Source organism: Podarcis liolepis (assembly GCF_965112155.1).
Source record: "Podarcis liolepis genome assembly, chromosome: 7".
NCBI classification, from domain to species: Eukaryota; Metazoa; Chordata; class Lepidosauria; order Squamata; family Lacertidae; genus Podarcis; species Podarcis liolepis.
Window position 1 is genome coordinate 92911149 of NC_139561.1, and position 15549 is coordinate 92926697.

General features: G+C 41.2%; 1 protein-coding gene and 1 long non-coding RNA gene across 2 annotated transcripts in view; both read left to right on the plus strand.

The window, feature by feature from the left end:
* The window catches only part of LOC310712949, a 2318697-nt gene that overhangs the window by 1780799 nt on the left and 522349 nt on the right, over positions 1 to 15549 (plus strand). The gene's annotated exons all lie outside the window — the stretch shown is intronic.
* Positions 1 to 15549, plus strand: part of DLL3 (delta like canonical Notch ligand 3) — a 173404-nt gene that overhangs the window by 14497 nt on the left and 143358 nt on the right. The window contains exon 3 of the mRNA XM_083516186.1: positions 6979 to 7036. Coding sequence (XP_083372312.1) covers positions 6979 to 7036 — 58 coding nt within the window. The remainder of the gene's footprint in view (positions 1 to 6978; positions 7037 to 15549) is intronic.

A 15549-nucleotide genomic window follows, 5' to 3' on the forward strand; every position in this document is an offset into this window, starting at 1 on the left:
TGGGGACAGTCTAGCCGGCATCTGGAGCAAACAGAGGCCTTCTTAGTTGCCCATAAACACCACATCCAGCTTTTTATTTTTATTTTAATGTGTGTATCAGCCCCATAAAAACTGACTCCATTTTAGCCGGTAGACGGAAAACCGCCCACCAGCTTTTAGGCCGCCATGTTCACCCCGAGGCCTTTCTCTCTCTCTTTTTTATAATATTTTTTATTAATTTTAACATATAAAATGTACCACAAAACTTATTACTTATACAATCTTTTTGGACTTCCACCAGCTCCTCTGATGATCCACCGTTTTCAGCACTTCTTATGCATTTCTTAACTTTATATTGCCTTTACATCTCTTGACAAATCATCCTCCATTTTTACAATACTTCTAATGATACTCCTCACAAAACTTCTTGCAACCCTACAAACGCCATCTGTTCTTCACAATTACTTTTCAAATAGTCCGTAAATTTACTCCAGTCTTCCGTGAATTTCTGGTCCCGCCGGTTTCGAATCCTTCCTGTTAGTTTATCTAGTTCTGCCTAGTCCATTAACTTCATCCTCCATTCTTCAATCGTCGGCAATTCTTCTTGCTTCCATTTTTGGGCCAGTAATATTCTTGCTGCTGTTACTGCATATAAAAAGAGCTTACATTCCTTTCTATTGATATCACTCCCCACAATGCCCAGTAGAAATGCTTCTGGTTTCTTTATAAATGTATATTTCAACATTTTTTTCAACTCATTATATATCATCTCCCAGAAGCATTTCACCTTTTTACATTCCCACCACATGTGATTAAATGTTCCCTCTTTTTCTTTACATTTCCAACATTTATTACTAACTTTCTACATTTTCGGAGGCCTTTCTCTTGGAGCAAGGCCAGATTGACACACGACTCTCCCTCCTTCCTTCCTTCCTTCCTTCCTTCCTTCCTTCCTTCCTTCCTTCCTTTCTCCCACAAATCCTTTATTATTTTATTCACATAATATACGCTCTTTACAACAAACAACTCCAAAATAAACAGACAGCTCCAAAAATAAAATCATATGTAACAAAACCATAAGTCTCGTGTTTTCATTTACACTGATCTCCTCTCCGATACCTTTACTTGATATTTCTTGCTGCTTTCCTTATAGAATCTTTATGAAAATTTAAATCTCTTAAATCCTATGCCAGTCTTTAACAATTAATCCCTTCACCTCCCTCCTCCACAGCCCAGTACGTGTGGGATCTCCTTTACCTACTATTATTTTTGTTATTGTTGCGTTATCCACTTTATTTGTTATTCCAACCTCAATATATTATTATCGTATCTCCTTGCGCCTTTTAAACTTTTCCATATTAATTTTTAATCTCCAGCACCGACTTTTCATGTATTCCTTAACACATTCTCACTCTTTATTAATTTTTTGATTAGAGTAGCCTCTAATTGATGCTGTTAATTTTGCCATCTCCGTGAATTCAAGAAATTTGGTTCTCCATTCTAATAATTCTGGTAATTTATCAGTTTTCCATTTTTTTGCCACTACGATTCTGGCTTTACACGGTTGCGTAAAGGAATATATTCCTTTTATCCTTAGGGATACTAAACCCAGCAAAAATGCTTCTGCTTTTTTAAAGATCGAACTCCTAAATACAGGTGAAACTCGAAAAATTAGAATATCGTGGGAAAGTTCCTTGAGTTCTGTAATCCAACTTGAAAGGCGAAACTAATATATGAGATAGACTCGTGACATGCAAAGCAAGATATGTCAAGCCTTGATTTGTTATCATTGCTGTGATCATGGCGTACAGCTGATGAAAAGCCCCAATTAATCTCAGAAAATTAGAATATTCAAGGAAATCATCAAAACGAGGATTGCATATCAAGCAAGTTTGGACCTCTGAGAAGTAGAAGCACCTCTCGCTTTGCATGTCATGAGTCGATCTCATATATTAGTTTCACCTTTGAAGTTGAATGACTGAAATGAATGAACTTTCCCACGATATTCTGATTTTTCGAGTTTATCTTTTTAAGCTCTTCGTGTATCATAATCCAGAATTGTTTCACCACTTTGCGCCCCCACGACTTTCCTTTCTGTCCCCCCCCCACAGCATTTTTCCTGACGTATAAAAATGGTTTCCCTGCATTCCCCAGCTTGTGAGAATGGACCTTGCGTGCGCAAGTCCTAGTCTTAACCGTAGCTGAAAAAGTACCAAGGTGGATGCGAAATGGCTGCTCACCGGCAGTTCCCTCACACCTGATTGTGGGTGTTTACTAAGCCTGAGACGGCCATTTATGAACATGACAGTCTCGCATCCCATAACAGTACTTTTGAAGTAAAACTAAATTTAAAACTCTTTTTAAAAAAAATTATTGATTTTCCACATCTATTTATTTATTTATTTATTCTAAAAATTTTGTTGATTTTCCAAAAAAAATTTCAAACAAATAAACATAGATCTCAGCCGTTTTTAAACCAATCCTAATAACATTGTTAAATGACTTCCTCGTATCCCCCTAGTTGAATTTCAGCGTATGTCATTTTAACAGTTTTCCAAAACCAATTTTCTCGTCAGATTAACTTGTTCACTTAACATCTTTCTTTCTATTTTGGCATTAAACATATTAACTCCTAAAATTACATATTTAAATCCTAAGCCTATCTAACATTTTCAAGCTTTTCCAATTAAATTAACTTAACATATTTAACTAAATAGTCTTTAAATTTCCTCCATTCCTCCTGGTACTCCTCCTCCTTCTGGTTGCGAACTCTTCCAGTCAGATCGGCTAGCTCTGAAAAATCCATCATCTTCATCTGCCATGATTTTCCACATTTATAACAGATATAACATATAAAACACACAAAAGAAAACACGTTACAATACTAAAAAAAAGAAACAATAATATAAACACTTATTACTTCTAAAACCCAATTTAATTTTCCTTGTCAACTGACTGAATTTCATTCTATCACCTTGTAACAGTTCTCCAAAACCGTCTTTCTAATAAAATTAACTCCTTCAATTTATTATCTTCTTCTCTTTTCTTAATAATCTAAATCAATAATGCTTTACAGTTCATTCTTATTCTAATCCTAAGCCTATTTGATACTTTCAAGTGTCTTCTAATTATGTTCTGTTACAATATTTGGCTAAATAATCTTTGAAGTTCTTCCAGTCTTCTTGATAATTCTCTTCTTTCTGGTCGCGGATTCTTCCAGCCAGCTCCAAAAAGTCCAACATCTTCATCTGCCATTGGTATTTCTTGAGATTTCCAGTTTTTAGCTAGCAGCAGTCTTGCCGCTGGCGTGGCATACAAAAACATCTTTTTGCGGCTAAAGTCAAAACTAAAATACAGTGGTGCCCCGCAAGACGAATGCCTCGCAAGACGGAAAACTCGCTAGACGAAAGAGTTTTCCGTTTTGGAGGTGCTTCGCAAAACGAATTTCCTATGGGCTTGCTTTGCAAGACGACAATGTCTTGCGAGTTCCTGCTGGTTTTTTCCCCTCCCCCCCCTTTTCCTAAGCCACTAAGCCGCTTATCAGCTGATCCGATCAGCAGATAAGCCGCTAAAAGCAGCTAAAAGCCGCTAATAGCGCTAAGCCGCTTATCAGCTGATCCGATCAGCAGATAAGCCGCTAATAGCGCTAATAGCGCTAATCCGCTAATCCGTCAATGGGCTTGCTTTGCAAGACGAAAAAACCGCTAGACGAAGAGAATCACAGAACGGATTCTTTTCGTCTTGCGAGGCACCACTGTACAGCATCTGCTAATTTTTTTGGCACATGTGTCACTTGGTCTGCTTCTACCGACCAGAAGGGAAGAGTTATGTGAACAGGAATTGTTGCGGAGGAAAATGGCCGAGTCCCAGCGCCACCCACTCAAAATGGCGGCACTCTTGCCTTTCCAGAACTTGAGATGATTATTATTTTTCTAATTGGAGCCTTGCGTAAAATCGAATGAAATGCATTTGACCACAAGGAGGACAGTAGCACAAGGGGCTATTGTTTTGGCATTTTTGTGAAAGAATCACCAGCCTTGTTGAACACAATCTCAACTGCTGGCCCATTTGAAAATAACTGAGACTCAAAGTTGTTGTTGTTAGTTACCTGCCCTTTGCCCTAAGGTCCCAGGGTGTGATGCAACATGAAAACATCATATTAAGAACACTTTAAAACACAATCACAAAATGTAAGGTGGCAATTACTGTTATCCTTGAAGACTGAGGAAGAGGTTGAGGCCTCTCGTTGCACCACTATATTATTATTATTATTATTATTATTATTATTATTATTATTATTATTATTAATTTATTTACACCCCGCCCACCTGGCTGGGTTTCCCCAGCCACTCTGGGCAGCTTCCAACAGAACACTAAAATACAATAACCTATTAAACATTAAAAGCTTCCCTAAACAGGGCTGACTTTAGATGTCTTCTAAAAGTTTGGTAGTTGTCTTTCCTTGACATCTGGTGGGAGGGTGTTCCACAGGGTGGGTGCCACCACCGAGAAGGCCCTCTGCCTGGTTCCCTGTAACTTGGCTTCTTGCAGTGAGGGAACTGCCAGAAGGCACTCGGAGCTGGATCTCAGTGTCCAAGCTGAACGATGGGGGTGAAGATGCTCCTTCAGGTATACTGGGCTTTTGAGGCCGTTTAGGGCTTTCAAGGTCAGCACCAACACTTTGAATTGTGCCCGGAAACGTACTGGGAGCCAGTGTAGGTCTTTCAGGACTGGTGTTATGTGGTCTTGGCGGGCGCCCCCATTCACCAGTCTAGCTGCCGCATGCTGGATTAATTGCAGTTTCTGGGTCACCTTCAAAGGAAGCCCCACGTAGAATGCATTGCAGTAGTCCAAGCGGGAGATAACCAGAGCATGCACCACTCTGGCCAGACAGTCTGTGGGCAGGGAGGGAGGGTCTCATCCTGTGTAGCAAATTGAGCTGGTAGACAGCCGCCCTGGACACAGAATGGACCTGCGCCTCCATGGACAGCTGTGAGTCCAAAATGACTCCCAGGCTGCACACCTGGTCCTTCAGGGGCACAGTTACCCCATTCAGGACCAGGGAGTCCTCCACACCAGCCCGCACCCTGTCCCCCAAGAACAGTCCTTCTGTCTTGTCAGGATTCAACCTCAATCTGTTGGCCACCATCCATCCTCCAACCGCCTCCAGACACTCACACAGGACCTTCACCGCCTTCACTGGTTCTGATTTAAAAGAGAGGTAGAGCTGGGTATCATCTGCATACTGATGAACACCCAGCCCAAACCCCCTGATGATCTCTCCCAGCGGCTGCATGTAGATGTTGAAAAGCATGGGGGGAGAGGGTGAAACCCTGAGGGACCCCACAAGTGAGGGGTCTGAACACTCAACCCCCAACACCACTTTCTGGACACGGCCCAGGAGGAAGGAGCCGAACCACTGTATAATAACGTGTGGGGGAGTTGCCAGCTGGTTGGCATTCTACATCTCTGCCCCAACGTGGCCAACACATTTTAGTCACAGTAGGCCTTGTAATAATAATAATTAATAATAATAATAATAATAATAATAATAATAATAATATAATAATAATAATAGTAATTTATTCTTTATACCTCGCCCATCTGGCTGGGTTTCCCCAGCCACTCTGGACAGCTTTCAACAAAATATTAGAATACAGTACATATCAGGCCCATTCTGGAAAGGCAAGAGTGCCGCCATTTTGGGGGCTGCTGGGATTCGGCCATTGTCCTCAGCAACCATTCCTGTTCACATATCTGTCCCCCTCTGGTTGGTAGAAGCCTCCACAAGTGACATATTTGCTAACAAAATATGCAGATAGCTTTTCTTCTTCCTCCTCCTCTTCAATTTTACTTCAAAAGTAGTTTGTTGTGGGAGGCCAGGCTGCTGTTCAAACGTGGAGAAGGCGTATAACCCAGTCTCACAGTCAAAATAAATTAAAGCAATTCCTTAAAAAGATAGCTAAAAAGACTCTTCTTAAAAACCCAAAAACTCCCTTGAAAGAACAAGTCTTCAATAAAGTTATATGATCTAAGAAAGTCTTTAAAAGAATCCTTTAAAAAGAATTTAAGAATTATAATGTAGCACCTTAGAGACCAACTGAGTATAATACAACTCTTTTGAAGACTTGATTCTTTTAAGGGACTTTTTAGGTTTTTAAGAAGAGTCTTTTTAACTACCTTTTTAAAGAATTGTTCTAATTTATTTTGACTATGGCAGACCCAACATGGCTACCCACTTGAATCTCACAGGTTTCATTAAGGTGGTTTGGACCCTGTTCAACAAATTGCAAAAAGGGAGCAGATTTTATCATGACTGATGGTTTGTGGATTTTTTTTGAGAGAGAAAGTGTGTTTGTGTGGTATTTTTATTTTTTTGAGTTTTATTTCTTTAAGTTCTTATATTACATCGGTAAACATTATCACATTACACCACAAGGCTTATTATAATATAATTTTCAGCATGTATACCAAGTTTATATACAAGGTTTATATAGCTAAAGAAGAGAAACAAGGACAAAAAACTATTCCAAAATCATATATGTACCAACACTTTGGACTTCCCGTTGTATATTCCTTTTTTACAAATGAATGTACTCTTATTATTGTATATTTCTTTACATTTTATCTAACACATTCCTATATCAGTATGTACCCTTGGTCTTATTTCTCAACTCGGTCTCTCGCCAACGTCAATCGAATGTGTGTGTGTTTTTAACGAATGTTTCAAAGGATTTTTCTTCTGTCGTGTGCTGCCACAAATGTGCTTACAGGTTTAAACGGTGGGATATAAATGTTTAAATTAAGGGAAATTGAGGTTCTCCCATGTTCCGTATGCTTGGGGGCTATTCTAAACTTGGAATTGTGGTTGGTTTTTTTTTTGCCAAATTAACCCCCTCATGAGTATTGAAAACTGGCAGCTTTTTACAGTAGAAAAACTTCTGCTGTATTTCCTCAAGTCTCTCTCACTTGTCTTTTCTCTTCTTCCTTCTCTCCCAGGGCACCTTTTCCCTCATTATTGAATCTTGGAGGGCAGAATCAGGAGAGCCATCGACAGGTAAGTTAAAAATAAATAATCAATCAATCAATCTTTATTACAGTTCAGAGACCAAACAAATCATTACAAATCAATACACAACTCATACAGCCTACCTCCAGGTTAAACAAGCATTTTGTTCCGAATAATAGGGATCATTGGTTCTTGCAACCACCGATAAAAACTTTGCCACTGCTAACGTTCTGGCGTTTGTCCGGTCTTCCAATAGGAACCTGACATAGTGAGCCTCTCAGTGGCGTAGCGTGGGGGGTGCAGGGGGGGGCGGCCGCACCGGGCGCAACATCTGGGGGTTAGGGGGTGCAAATCCATGGGTTAGGGGGTGCAAATCCATGGTTTAGGGGCGCAAATTATTTGCCTTGCCCCGGGTGCTGACAACCCACACTACGCCACTGGAGCCTCTGATTTTCCTGGGAAAGGTACCAGCAAGGGTAGTATCAGTTCAGCCCTGGCTTGCTCATATTTTGCACAATGCAACAAAATATGTTTTATGGAATCGATGTCTTGAGCACACGAGCAAAGTCTGTCCTGGTAGGGAACTTCTCTCAACCTGCCAGCCAACACTGCAGAAGGAAAGACGTTTGGTCTGGCTTTGGTGGAAAGCCTTTGATAGTTTGGTACTGTCAGGTTTTTAATGTAAGGTGTTAACATAAAGACATGCCCATATTGTACTCCTACTGCCAGCAAACTACAGATGCATGTGATCGCGATTGCAAGTCACTGTGTGCATTGTCCCATAATCTTTGCTTTAACATCTTTTAGGCGCCTTCATAACCCAGGTAATACAGCTGCGGGGGGGGGGGGGAGACAGACCAATAGAGGTGGCTTTTTTAGCCATCGCTTCTCGGCCTTTTGGCTAAGATCAAGTGTAATAAATTATTATTATTATTATTATTATTATTATTATTATTATTATTATTAATATTTATTTATATCCCACCCTCGCCAGCCAAAGCCGGGCTCAGGGTGGCTCACAACAATAAAATAATACACCATTCTAAAATCGTTCTAAAAATCACCATTCATTATAAAATTAATTCAAATCAAATTAATGGCAACCATAAATAAATAAATATACAGTGAAAATATTCAAAGTGCTGCACATTCATGATAAGTCCAAACAACATTCCTGTAAAGTAGGCCAATAGCACCCAAAGCAATAAGAGAAAGATGAAACAGTGACCAAAAAATACATTAAGGGGGCAGGAATAGGAAAGTTATCGTGTGAGAGATATAGAAAGCGCTACATTCCTTTTTTGTTTTCATTTAGTTTATTTACAACAGACACACACACACACACACACACACACACACATGTCAAACTAAACTGAAAATATTAGTACAGAATCAAAAGAAAAACAAACAACAACACACACACACAAAAATACAAATAAGACATGATAATGTACGAAAACTTATACAAAGCAAATAATCAATAATATATGTACCATAATAAAAAAAATCCTTCCAGTAGTACATTAGAGACCAACTAAGTTAGTTATTGGTATGAGCTTTCGTGTGCATGCACACTTCTTCAGATACCACTTATTCAGATATTTCTTGCATGTACACGAAAGCTCATACCAATAACTACTGTATTTTTCGCTCTATAGGACGCACCGGACCACAGGACGCACCTAGTTTTTAGAGGGGGAAATCAAGGAAAAAAATATTATTCCCCCCCTCAGCCCCAAAGAGCCACGGACAGGCTGCGCGCTTCCTCTTTAGCCTTGAGCAGCATCTTTAGCCTTGCACAATGGGGTGGATTGCGCCCGCTGTCCACCGGGGCTGGACTAGATGACTCCTGGGGTTCCCTTCCAACCCTGCAATTCTGTGACCTCGGAAATTGTTGGGGGTCTCCACCACTGGAGGCTTTTAAGCAGCGGTTGGGGGACCATCTGCCTGGCATTCATTAGCTGTGATTCCTACATTGTGAGGGGGCTGGGCTAGATGACCCTCGGGTGGCCCTCCCAACTCTATACAGTCCTACAGTTCTGCGGCAGGAGATCCACAGCCACTTCACACAATGCCCACTCCCAATTTTCATCGGAGAGACATGTGGCTTCACTGTCTAGATAGGTACCCCCCTACCTGCCACTCTTCCCCCACCCCACTTAAGCCGAGGGAATACCTGCCCAGAAAAGCTCCCAGGTGAGGCAAGGGTTAAGATCTACCTCTGGTAAATAGCTTTGTATCCCCCCTCTTTCCCTTTTCTCTTTCTCTTCTATGCTATTTCCTTCTTTTGTGTTTTGTTTAATCTGTTTTTATTGTATACTAAAATAAAAGTTGCAAAGTTTCCTTTTTTATAATATTCCCCCCCCCTCCAAACTAAAACGTTAATCTAGATAAAAACACTGATCCAGAGGAAAATAAGGGGGTGGAGAAAGGACGAAAAAAGAAAAAGAGGTAGAGATAGAGAGATTTTTTAAAAAGTTGGCTTCTTTAGCCTTGCGCAGCCTTCCCCCCGGCTGGAGAGGTTGCGCAAGGCTTTTCTAGAGGAGGGAGAAGGGACTGACTGGCCGCATCAGTCCCTTCTCCCTCCTGGGGAAAAGCCCGCAAGAGCCGCTCGAAGCTTGTGTGTGGCTCTTGGGGGCTTTTTCTGCTTGTCTCCCCCCCTGCATTCACTTCATAGGAAGCCCAGACTTTCCCCCTTAGTTTTTAAGACGGAAAAAGTGCGTCCTATGGTGCGAAAAATATGGTAAGTTAGTTGGTCTCTAAGGTGCTACTGCAAGGAATTTTTTAATTTTGTTTCGACTACGGCAGACCAACTCGGCTACCTACCTGTAACTTTTCTTCTAATTGACTTCCTTCATCCTCAACACGGTTTGTTGTTGTTGGTTTTTTTTGGTAAACGGTCTCCTTTTTAGAATAATAATAATAATAATAATTTATTTATACTCCACCCATCTGTCTGGGTTTCCTCAGCCAATTCAATTCAATTCAAAATCCTTTATTAGGCATAACACACCACACATTAACAAACAAACACCATATACAGACTGTACAAAATACGGGCTCAGCAAACACAATTTATCCTAGTCCTATTCTTAACTCCAAGAAATGAATCGATGTACAAAGATAATATAATACAACACAGCAACATCACCTACCGTTAAAAACCACTAAGTCTCTTTATCATGGCCCATTCTTTCTTCATGGACAGCACTTAAAAGGGTTTCCTCAGCCGCTCTGGGCAGCTTCCAGCAAAATACAGTGGTACTTCTGGATGTGAACGGGATCCGTTCTGGAGCGCCGTTCGCATCCTGAAGCGAAGGCAACCAGCATCTACACAGGTCACGATTCGCCACTTCCGCACATGCGCGTGATGTCATTTTGAGCGTCTGTGCATGTGCGAGCGGTGAAATCCGGAAATAACGCATTGTGTTACTTCTGGGTCGCCACGGAGCGCAACCCGAAAACGCTCAACTTGAAGCATATTCAACCCGAGGTATGACTGTATTAAAATACAATAGACCGTCAAACATTAAAAGCTTCCGTAAACAGGACTACACTCCTCTTTTCTTTTCTTTCTTTTGCATATAATTTTATTGATTTTCAAATTCTAACAATTATATAGTACCATAACGTAACAACGTAACAACAATTATCCCATTTGCCCTGCCAAGCAGACTTCCCTCCGTCCTTTTTCTGGTTTCCTTCTGTTACATTTTATTTTGCACATTTGTAACATCTCCATCCTATATTTATCTTAACTTGTCTCAACACTCTCTTTTATCTTAAATAGAATGTTAATTCTTCTCACGAAGTGAGCCTTATCTTAGAAAGGACTACATTCCTTATTCCTAATAAGTTTTGAGGTAAAACTGTTCCTTTAAAAAAATGTGTACCAGAAAGGCTTATGAATTATCCTTAAAATTTCATATGTATATATTTTCTATCAAAGGTCTTAAATGTTTGTGGGTTTTCGCTTTTGATTCATTCTGATGTCTGTTAAACATATTGTTAGCCATGCAGTTTTGTGCAGATGCATCCATTTATGTGTGTGTGTGTGTGTGTGTGTGTGTGTATTGTAAAACTTCAGAGTTGGAAGAGGGACCCTCAAGGGTCATCTAGTCCAACCCCCTGCAATGTAGGAATGGTACCTAAGAAATCCCTGGCAGATGGCCATCTAACCTCTGCTTGGAAACCTCCAATGCAGGAAAGCCAACCACCTTCCAAGGGAATCCGTTCCACCGTCAAATGGCTTTTATCGTCAGAAAGTTCTTCCTAGCATTTAGTCGGAATTTCCTTTCTTGTCATATGAATTCATTGGTTCGGGTCCTACCCTCCCCAGCAGCAGAAAACAAGCTTAAATAAATAATAATAATAATAATAATAATAATAATAATAATAATATATTTTATTTATACCCTGCCCATCTGGCTGACTTTCCCCAGCCACTCTGGGCGGCTCCCAATCAAGTGTTAAAAACAACACAGCGTTAAATATTAAAAACTTTCCTAAACAGGGCTGCCTTCAGATGTCTTTTAAAGAGAAGACAGCTGCTTATTTCCTTCTTCCATGTGACAGCCCTTCGGATACAGTGGAACAGTACCTTGGTTCTCAAACCTAATCCGTTCTGGAAGTCTGTTCCTAAACCAAAGCATTCCAAAGCCAAGGCACGCTTTCCCATAGGAAGTAATGCAAAACAGGTTAATCCGTTCCAGACTTTTAAAAACAACCCTTAAAACAGCAATTGAACATGAATTTTGCTATCTAACGAGACCATTGATCCCTAAAATGAAAGCAATAATCAATGTACTGTACTATAAAATAAATAAATCAGTATTTTAGATGATAAAAATTTAAAATATTATTATTATTTCTTACCTGCACTGATGATAGTCATTGTTTGGATGGGGGGCTTTTATTCATTTCCACAGTCACACAATCAGTCAATCATTAGCTGAACTGGGTTCCACACAGTCACAAAAACAAATGAACCGAAAAAGCCTCAAAACACAAAACGCAAAACAAATAGCAAAAACAAAAGCACCAAATATAAGCTCCAAATATCACTTTAGAACACTGCAATTGGAAACGGAAGGCTTGAATTACAATTGGGGGGGGCGCAAATTAGAAGCGCAACAGGAAACACAAGTGGACGCAAAACGGAGCACTTTCGGCTTCCCAAAAAATGTTTGAAAACCGGAACACTTACTTCCGGTTTTGCAGCGTTTGGGTTCCAAATTGTTCGTGAACTAAGCTGTTCAAAAACCGAGGTACAGTGGTGCCCCGCAAGACGAATGCCTCGCAAGACGGAAAACTCGCTAGACGAAAGAGTTTTCCGTTTTGGAGGTGCTTTGCAAAACGAATCTCCTATGGGCTTGCTTCGCAAGACGACAATGTCTTGCGAGTTCCTGCTGGGTTTTTTTCCCTCCCCCCCCCTTTTTCTAAGCCGCTTATCAGCTGATCCGATCAGCAGATAAGCCGCTAAAAGCCGCTAATAGCGCTAATCCGCTAATCCTTCAATGGGCTTGCTTCGCAAGACGAAAAAACCGCTAGACGAAGAGAATCACAGAACGGATTCTTGTCTTGCAAGGCACCACTGTATTTAAAGATGTCAAATCACCTCTCAGTCTCTCTTTCCTTCCCTAATAATGTATGATGATGAAGAATATGAAATACAGATAGTGTAACACTGTTTTCTCCCCAGTATCCTCCTCCTGTTATAGGCAGGAGTGGAGGTGTTGAAGCTTTTTTCCTTTTATAAATGTTATTTTATGTTTAATTTTCTCATATATGTATTTTAACAAAAAAACACCCCACAGTCTTTACACGATCGATCCATATTTTCTTCGACTTCCCTCCCCGCCCTTCTGTGTTTCCTTATTTTGTATCTTTTTACTACTGCAGAACCAATTTATATCTAATTAATAACTTCCCATTATATTCCCTTTTAATTATCTTTTACTGCCCGAGTTTATGTCAGTCCTGCTGAAAAAGAAGTGGTTTGCTAAAGGTCTCACAGAGAGTTCATAACAAAGATGAGACATGAACCAGGGAGCTCCTAGTTAGCTGATCTATGGATGAAAAGCAGTATACATATTTAATAATAATAATTGGGGGAATGGAGAAGAAACATAGATGATTGAAATGAGGCTTATTCCAAGCCTGAATTGTCTGAAAATAAATTCTTCCTGAGGTGTAAAAAAAAAAAATGTAATTAAAAAGTGGGGTGCTGTAGAGAATTCTATTGCTACACCTTGTGGTAATAATAATAATAATTTTTATTTATACCCTGCCCTCCCCAGCCATGGCCGAGCTCAGGGCTTCTAACAAGCAATAATAAAAACAAGTTGAATTAATACAACTTAAAAACAAGATTAAAATACAACATTAAAATATTGAAACGTTAAAATATTAAAATACAGCCTCATAACAGGAGGAGAAAGGGGGGAAAAAAAGAAAGAGGGGGAGGGAATCGAATTGACTCCAAGCCAAAGGCCAGGCGGAACAACTCTGTCTTACAGGCGCTGCGGAAAGAAATCAGATCCTGCAGGGCCCTGGTCTCATGAGACAGAGCGTTCCACCAGGCCGGGGCCAGTGCTAAAAAGGCCCTGCCTCTGGTTGAGGCTAATCTGACTTCCTTAGGGCCCGGGACCTCCAGGGCGTTGCTATTCATGGGCCTTAAGGTCCTCCGTGGGGCATACCGGGAGAGGCGGTCCCGTAGGTACGAGGGTCCTAGGCCGTGAAGGGCTTTAAAGGTCAAAACCAGCACCTTAAACCGGACCCTGTACTACACTGGGAGCCAGCGCAGTTGGTAAAGCACTGGATGAATGTGATCCCGTGGCAGAGACCCCGTGAGGAGCCTCGCCGCAGCATTCTGCACCCGCTGGAGTTTCTGGGACAGCTTCAAGGGCAGCCCCGCGTAGAGCGAATTACAGAAGTCAAGCCTGGAGGTGACCGTCGCATGGATCACTGTGGCCAGGTCCGCCCATGAATGAAACCCATGAGCCTGGAAAAAATCTCAAAAAGCCTAAAAATACTTCTCAGAGTGCCGTTAAATCCTTACATGACTATTTCATTCAAAATGAGAGCTCTTCAAAGAACGCACTTAGATGTAAGGAACCAGGGGCCCCGGAAAATATTCTCACCTCACTTCACTAACCAGGGCTCTGTATTCAGAGTTCGGGCAATTTCAAATACTGCACTTAAAATATTATGACCACAGTGTGATCTGTGGAAATTGGAACAAATTTGCATAATTTCATATTGTGTAATTCTGGTTTGGGCAGTCAAGGGGAGAGGCCCAGGAGCAAAACTGGAAATAAAAGCTGTTAGGGACATCACAAAATACCCATTTCAAAGAAGAAACACTGACTGTGATCAACGCCTGCCCCCATAGACAGTGCCCCTTCACAAAACTGTCTTGGGCCCGGTGTTATTCAACATCTTTATCAACGACTTGGATGATGGACTCAAGGGCATCCTGATCAAATTTGCAGATGACACCAAACTGGGAGGGGTGGCTAACACCCCAGAGGACAGGATCACACTTCAAAACGACCTTGACAGATTAGAGAACTGGGCCAAAACAAACAAGATGAATTTTAACAGGGAGAAATGTAAAGTATTGCACTTGGGCAAAAAAAATGAGAGGCAAAAATACAAGATGGGGGACACCTGGCTTGAGAGCAGTACATGTGAAAAGGATCTAGGAGTCTTGGTTGACCACAAACTTGACATGAGCCAACAGTGTGACGCGGCAGCTAAAAAAGCCAATGCAATTCTGGGCTGCATCAATAGGAGTATAGTATATAGATCAAGGGAAGTAATAGTGCCACTGTATTCTGCTCTGGTCAGACCTCACCTGGAGTACTGTGTCCAGTTCTGGGCATCCCAGTTCAAGAAGGACACTGACAAACTGGAACGTGTCCAGAGGAGGGCAACCAAAATGGTCAAAGGCCTGGAAACGATGCCTTATGAGGAACGGCTAAGGGAGCTGGGCATGTTTAGCCTGGAGAAGAGGAGGTTAAGGGGTGATATGATAGCCATGTTCAAATATATAAAAGGATGTCACATAGAGGAGGGAGAAAGGTTGTTTTCTGATGCTCCGGAGAAGCGGACACGGAGCAATGGATCCAAACTACAAGAAAGAAGATTCCACCTAAACATTAGGAAGAACTTCCTGACAGTAAGAGCTGTTCGACAGTGGAATTTGCTGCCAAGGAGTGTGGTGGAGTCTCCTACTTTGGAGGTCTTTAAGCAGAGGCTTGACAACCATATGTCCGGAGTGCTCTGATGGTGTTTCCTGCTTGGCAGGGGGTTGGACTCGATGGCCCTTGTGGTCTCTTCCAACTCTATGATTCTATGATTCTAAGATTCTATGAAAACAAAATACAGACAAGAAGCAGAAAAACCCCTCCTAGCAAAAAACAATTTCTATCCTTAGCAAATAAAAAGTAGGAGCCTTAGTTGGAATTGTGGTGTCCAGAGGTACCACACTGGGGGTCCCAGATGTAGGATAGCTAGTGCCCTACACACAGTGACTGTCAAACTTCTTTAGCTTCTGA